We start from the raw sequence: 7842 nt of genomic DNA, 5'->3' as shown, positions 1-7842 counted from the left end.
GGACGTTTTAAACGAAATGGTTTTAATTTTTTATCTGTCTTTTTTTAACGTTCTCGTGTAATTATAATAATTTAAACTAGACTTCATATTTTTAAGTTAAGAGTTTTAGTTTTTCTATGAATCAATGCGAGGATAACATAATAGACACAGATAAATATGAAAATATCAAGAAAATCAGCAAATTAGTAGAGGTAAATCCTAGTTATATTGGATATCTCTTATTGATATTTATATTGCATGTAAGTTGTTGTTTAATTTAAAAAATACATATACCATTTAATATTGCATATATTATGTAATCACAAAGTAAAATTATTGTACATTTTATTTGTATATTTCAGATGATAAAGCAGTCACTAATGAACATAATTAGAAGTTCTAAATATATTTTATTGTAATTATAATAGAAGCTAATGATATAATATTGATTATATTAATCAAATAAAGTGGATTTATACTTCATAAACTTTGGAAATATAAAATCTAGTGAGCATTACTAAGGAATGGTAAGTAGATATTTTCTTTAATTATTTACTAAGTTAATATACTAGAGGAGTTATTATAATATTGTTAATGAATGAGAAGTTTGAATTCAAGTCCTTTGGGAGTTACTGACATTGTTTGGTTATTAAGAACTTTAATTGACAATAAGCAGCAGTGACAAATTAAGTATATTTTTAAGTTTAGAATTAAGTAAAGAGTTTTAATACTAAAGTTACCTATTGAACAAACCTTGGACCGATCTTACAGTTTAGTTTGTCAGTTTTCTATTTGATCAAACTACTAACTAAAATATTTTCTTTTCAGAAAAAGAGAAGCTATGGAGTATGAAATAATGGTTGGTTAAGTAACATTACCTCAAGAACAGGAAACAGTAACTGAAACTATGTTCTTCTACATTTAATCTTAATAAGTTCAGCAGTTTGAATGTTAATGAGACATTATCATAAACAAACTGCATTTGTAGATTTTGGGAAGAATTATATCTTTACAATAACTATTATTATTTACAATTGTTGTGTTAAGGAAACAATCACTATTTTTTTAATCGCCCAGGATGTATTCATAGTAACTGTAGGTATCATAGTAATTTTATGAAATCATCACAACATCTAACATTAGGTTTTATGAATTGAACAATTTTTTGTATATAACAGCACACAAACAAGATATTGACATTGCTGCAAACTAACACTTACATTTATTAGTTAATTATCTACATATATAAATATGAATACATCTACATTAGGTAGTAATGCATTTAATTTGATGCACCTGTGTGTGTTCTGTTTTGTTTAATAAGTTGTTACTTATGCTTATTTTTCTATGTAGACTGCATTATGTTAAGGAAGATATTTGGTGCCTTATTTTAATAAAAAATAACCATAACTGAAACATTTTTATTTTGCTACCTGTTTGTTTAATATTCCTAACTATTAGTAGGTACGGGTCATTCATATATGCATTATCTGTATATTCTTGTAAAATAAACTAATATTGTGAACCACTTTATTGACTTTTCCTACTAAAGAAAGGTAAATTACCAATAATAAAACTGACAAATACATAACATACAATGTTTATTCATTTCTTACTTAAACAGATTTTGCATTTACATATTCACTAGTAGCAAATCACTGATATAACCAAAAGTTAATTGACATAATAAATATTAACTTAAAATAAGCATCAAACTTAAATTTATTTCTAAGATGTTGGAGCATCAATATGGAGTCAAAGGTTGATTAAGGGTTATAATTTAAGACTAAGTTTCTATTTTATAATTTTAATTAATCCCTCTTTTTTATAAATATATTATAAACAATCAACCTTTATGACTCTAACTTAAACTGAAATTGTTTGATGGACATAAACAGAGATAATTCCAACTAGTAGCAAATCACTAATAAAATCTACACTTATATAAAAATCTGCTTTCAAATTGACATTAAAAATGTTCAAGCACAAACACCAAACCTAATTAAAGCTTAAATCAAACTCTAATTTCTTATTTCAGTGTTCACACTAGTCTACGTTTTTTTTCTATTGTTTTTTAATTCCTTGGACTTTATCAACTTCTAGTCAACCTTATTTTCACTCTTTATTTATCAATCCAAAGTACTATTTCTATTGTTTCTTCTAAGCGGTAACAAAATATGTTGCTTCTTCATTTTGCAGATTAGTTGTGAGGTCAAATCCTAAAAATATCAAAGTATGAGTACTACTAATTATTATTATATATCGCGATTTTGCAATTTCAAAATATTGTATTTATTTGTAGCCTTAAATTTCTGAGAAAACATGAAGCAAAACAATTAAATTAAACATGCAATTAAAATTCATATATTCACTTTGCACCTTCCGTAAATTCCACTTAAATCGAAAATTGTTCCAACCTTGCTGACATTCTAATGTCCCTTTTGCAGCTTCCAATTGCAAATTTACAAAAATATTGTAAAGCTTTAACTTCTATTTGTTTATAAAAGTGACATTAGGAATACATTAAATCCAGAGACAATATGACGGAATAAGGTGCTACGAACAGCAGCTCGCATCTACGCTGTCGACTTTGCGGTAATGTATCGACATGCGTCTTGGCTACGAACGAAGCGTTTTCGACAGTACAATTACGCAAAAGCGGTAGTGTATGTAGAATACTTTTCGACACCAATATGGCTAGACCCCCTGTAACGGGTAACTGACAAACAAGAAAGTGTCACTTATATTATATTTAACGTTTTATAACATTGATCAATAATAAACAAACACAGGTTTTTTAATTAATGTAATAATTAAAAATACCAAAATAACTAAAAAGACAAATCAACAACAATCTGGCAAGGCCTGTCGATGACGCCATGGTGATGTCGCAGCCAACTAGCTTAATTAGCCGTTCAATTAACAGCCTAGCTTTTTAACTATAATAGGTTTTATTCCAGACTGCCTCCTCGCATTCACGACTAAGACTACAAGAGATTACTTCTTGGTGATACACTTGGTAATCTCTTTTTGGTGATACAGTTATTACATTGGGAAAAGGAATTTTACTTACAAATTTTCGCTAATTACAGTTCACCACCTATGCGGTACTTGCTATTCCTTAATGAGACCCAGATATTTGTGACGACACCTCTTTCATCTCCTACCACGGGCGGCAGTGTGCATAATATGTCCGATATGATATTTGCTCTCGTCGCCTTTCGATGCGTAAAGGCCATTTTTTGCATTTTCTGAGAAGAATTACTATAGTAATATATATTTTTTTACCATAACAAAGTAAAGATTTCAACGAACTGAAAGCACACCAACTTTTTGAAAAAGCTGATATTTTGACGGGTGAATTTTCGATTGAACATTAGGGCGCTTTTTCGATATTAATTCAAAATAAGGTCAAAAAATTATTATTTCAAATCAAATAAATCACAGCGTATTAAAGACATAAAAAGGTAAGTTTGCACCAAATTTCATGGGAAAAAAATAAATTTTGTAAAATAAAAATTTGAAACCAAAAACTTGGTTTTTTGAATTTTTCACATAAATTTTGAGGTAATGTGAAAAATGTGTAAATACAAAAGTTTTAGATCTTTTTATTACCTACAACTTTGACTTTTTTCCATAGGACTTTTAGTTTTGCCGGAAATCGAGATAAACCGTTTTTTACCCTTAAAACTGGCATCGATACGAAGTTATTCGATAGCCTCCCTACAAATATAACGCTATCAAGTTTATTTGGGAAGCGGGAACAGATAAAGGTATCCCTTCAGCACTGCTAAATGGCTGACTATGCTACAAACTGTGAGTGCAGAAGTCACTTCAGAAGACTGTAAAATCGAGTTATGAATATAGACAACATTATTTTAAAATAATTAATAAAATCTTAAAGTCCAGCAGTGATGAAGAAGACAATACTAGTTACATTCTGATGGTTCAAATGAAGAAATTAAATTTTTTGTAAGTACCTTCTTTATATTAACTGAATTCGATTAACATAATATAATCTTTGAAGTCCGGATCAATTAATTCAAGTCCCGAGACCCGATTCCCGAATCCCGATGTTTTAAAGAGATCACCTCACTATGGTAGGGAGCCCAAGAGGGGATTTCGGGATTTACTAAAGCGCGGCAGATTAATATATAGGGGAATACCTTGTACCCGGTTAAGTACCTCCACAAAATATGAGGCCCATATATAAGGCAGCCCGTGAAGGAGACAGGATCAGATTAGTAAAAAAAAAATTGACCGTCAGAAATTCCCGAGCGCGTCAGATTAAGGTAGGGTGAGTTAATTACATCCTAAAAAGTGTATATTCCACTAATCTGACAATTTGAGAGTGACGGAAAAAAAGGGGAGGGCAACAAAGTTGTAAAAAAAACGTCATCTCGACATTCTCGAGCGTAGCTAATTTTTTTTTATTTTGAAGGAAATAATTCAAGAATAATGAAAAATATATAATCTGACGATTTCCGCAAGCCGAAATAACAAAAATTCGTCGATAAAGTTAAATGTGTGCAGCTGCGTGATGCCTACATTTTTTTAAACCGATCGGAATCTACTAAACGGCGTTCTAAATATTCCCTTAAAATTACATTTCCTGTGAATTTTAACCGATTCGGACCGATAGATTTTGAGAAATTTTGAAAAATCTTAAAAAAATAAGAAATATTTTTTTTTAAAGTGGTTTATTTATCGATCAACTTCAAAAACTAATCCGCCTTTGAGCTTAAAAAACCACGTCGATCGCCACCAAGCTGGTCAAAAGCGGTTGATTAGTTCGAGAGATATCGTGAACGAAAGAAACCCGAAAAAGTGTTTTTTCGGGATTACTCCGAAATTTGTGGTTCGATCAATTAAAATTGCAAAATTACTTATGATCTAAACTGCGTCGAATGCCGCCAACCGCGTGAAAATTGCTTGATCCATTCAAAATTTATTGCGGTTTGAAAATTCCAAAAATAGTGTTCTATGAAACTTCTATCAGACTTTCGAGCTGGGAGAGCTCAAATGCATAGAAATGTTATTTTTTTGAACTCAGCGAGCTCAAAATATCAATTTTAAGCGCCCAGGAATGGAATTAGCGGGAAGTTGCAGGGATGGCCCTTTAGGTGAACCGTTTTTCTAAAAAAAATTTGTCAGATCAGGCGAATCCCTCTAGATAATCGTTAGATTATGAGACAGTACGTTTAGAACATAAAGATGAACCACATATATCTTAATCTGACGCGCTTGAGTATTTCAAAATTGCGATTTTTTTTTTGCAAATTATGACAATGGCCGTGAGTTTGCGTCCCATCGAAATCGTCAGATTAGAGAATGAGAGCTTTTTTTTTGGTGCACTTAACACTCCCTTAGAAAATCTGACGCGCTCGATAATTTTTATTTTTTTTTTCATTTTCAACCCTTAAATACAACCACCCGCATCATGCAAACGATCAGATTAACATACGTACATTATTAAAAATACGTAGGGCATTGATGCTATCAATATCTGACGCGCTCGAGGATGTCCATGCAACAGTTTTTTTTTTACATATTTAACAATCTATAGCCGCTTCCCCCACCGATGAAAAGGTATATATCATATAACATTTTTTTCTTCTTATTATCTAAGCTTTGCATCCCAATAGGTCTCTACGACGCTCGAGTAAATCCCCATTTAGCATCGTGGGCTCCCCTACCACTATATAGCTCAAAGTTGTAGATGTCAAATGTCATCTTTAATAATAAATTTTGGCACTACAGTCTACACTCTACAGACTACAGCCTACTTACTAGTTAGTGGTTACTACTTACTACTATAAAAACTATAATTACCGACTAAATACTACTCATATATCTGACAATTTCTCTTATTTAATGGATTTTAATAATTATTAAGAAATACCATAAGGAGATCCCTAATTAGTAATTAGTGTAGTATAATAATACAAATCGCTGGTCGTAATGTATTGTCATTTTGTAAATTGAGTTGCCTCAAATATTAATTTTAGTTAACTACGAATTCATGGATAATTAATTAGGAAATATTAATAGCTTTTTCAATTAAAAATGAATAGAACTAAAAGTAATAACTCAAAAACTGAGTGTAACGACGAGAGTGAAATGAGTGCAAACGTGTACAAACTTATTACCAATGAGGATAAACCACCAGATATAAAATATGATAAAGAAAACTCGTGGATCGCAGCAGTGCAAATGTTTGTGTCTTTCCTTCTTGCTGGGTTTGGTATGGTTGCAGCAAGCCTTCTCTTGGATGTGGTTCAACACTGGGAAGTATTTCAGAAGATACCAGGTGTCTATATACTTGTACCAGCTCTCTTGGGACTTAAAGGAAATTTAGAAATGACTTTAGCATCAAGAATGTCAACACATGCTAACATGGGCCACTTAGGTGCCTGTTTGAAGCAGTTAGTTGTGGGTAACTTGTGCCTTATACAGTGTCAAGCAGTGCTAGTTGGATTCTTGGCAGCCATGGCTGCAGTAGCAATGGGATGGATACCTCAAGGCTTATTTGATATTCACCAGGCTATGCTGCTTTGTGCATCAAGTGTACTTACTGCATCATTTGCAAGTTTTGTGCTTGGACTCATTATGATTGGTGTTATTGTAGTCTCCAAAAAATTAAATATAAACCCAGATAATGTAGCTACACCAATTGCTGCTAGTTTGGGTGATTTAACAACATTGGCACTGCTATCATGGATTTCTTCAATGTTATATAGATCACTTGGCACAAGTCTTATATTGCCATCTATTATTATCATTATTGGGGCAATTTTGGTCCCTGCTTGTGGATATGTTGCATCTCAAAATAAGTTTACCACTCAAGCGTTAGATGAAGGATGGGTTCCCGTTGTATCAGGAATGGTTATAAGTAGCACTGGAGGTTTAATATTGGGTTATACTGTGTCAAATTATCAAGGGGTTGCTGTGTTTCAATTAGTTATTAATGGTATAGGTGGAAACATGGCTGCTGTACATGCTTCTAGACTATCTACATTATTTCACACTGGACAAAAGGAAAAATATGTTATAAGTAACACAACTAAATTGTTGATGTTGATGGTGGTGCCTGGCCAACTTGTTTTTGTTTACACAATTGCTTATCTCAAAGCAGGTCATACATCTGTAACACCTATATTTATCTTAATTTATGTGTGTGCAGCACTATTGCAAGTATTTATTTTGTTGATAATTAGCCATTATTTGGTTCTGTGGATGTGGAAATTAGGGTTAGACCCAGATAATTCAGCTATACCCTATTTAACTGCTCTAGGTGATTTACTTGGTACAGCATTGCTTGGTGTAGCATTTTATATTCTGTTTGCCATAGGGGATCAAGACAGTGATCTAGGTGACTGACTATACATTTTTATAAATTTATAAACTAAGGCTATTTAATACTTTTACAATGATTAATTTCATCTACCTTTAGAATTGTCTAACAATTTTGTTGTGATGAATGTACTTATAATTGAATCTTTTTAAAAGAATACATTAATTGAAGCAGTGTATGGGCACATACAGGAAAAAAAATAATCTAGAACCTGCTTATCTGCAAGACCATTGTCAACTGTTTTTATCTTATGTATGCTGCTTTTTATAATAAAAATATTTTGTATAAATATATTGATTATTGAGCTAAGTACTTTAAATTGGTGCTAATACTGTACTTTTACATATCATACTGTTATTATTAAATATTTTTATATTGAAATTTATTTTATTTCAAGTATCATTTATTCAATTATTCTCTACAGGTATTACTTGCACTATACCAATAACTAATTAGTTTTAGGGAGTGAAGTCCTTTTTTAATATGAATACATAAAACATCTTTAAGAC

General features: G+C 31.4%; 1 protein-coding gene and 1 long non-coding RNA gene across 2 annotated transcripts; both read left to right on the top strand.

Annotated features, from left to right (window-relative positions):
• The first annotated feature begins 393 nt into the window (after positions 1 to 393).
• LOC125063520 lies at positions 394 to 1183 on the top strand. The gene is made up of 2 exons (XR_007119525.1): positions 394 to 506; positions 808 to 1183. It is a non-coding gene; the product is annotated as an uncharacterized LOC125063520 (long non-coding RNA).
• A 4575-nt stretch (positions 1184 to 5758) lies between these two features.
• On the top strand, positions 5759 to 7714 carry LOC125063131 (solute carrier family 41 member 1-like). The gene has a single exon (XM_047669364.1). The coding sequence runs from the start codon at positions 6046 to 6048 to the stop codon at positions 7357 to 7359; it is 1314 nt and encodes a 437-aa protein (XP_047525320.1). The 5' UTR covers positions 5759 to 6045; the 3' UTR covers positions 7360 to 7714.
• The last annotated feature ends 128 nt before the right edge of the window (positions 7715 to 7842 follow it).

Source organism: Pieris napi, chromosome 3 (genome assembly GCF_905475465.1).
Source record: "Pieris napi chromosome 3, ilPieNapi1.2, whole genome shotgun sequence".
In the NCBI taxonomy this organism is placed as follows: Eukaryota; Metazoa; Arthropoda; class Insecta; order Lepidoptera; family Pieridae; genus Pieris; species Pieris napi.
The sequence above is the reverse complement of the archived record's forward strand: the minus strand, read 5'-3'. Positions and strand labels throughout refer to the sequence as shown.

Excerpts from the sequence above, each read along its gene's own strand:
- LOC125063131 (XM_047669364.1), top strand. The coding sequence starts at position 6,046 with ATGAATAGAACTAAAAGTAATAACTCAAAAACTGAGTGTAACGACGAG.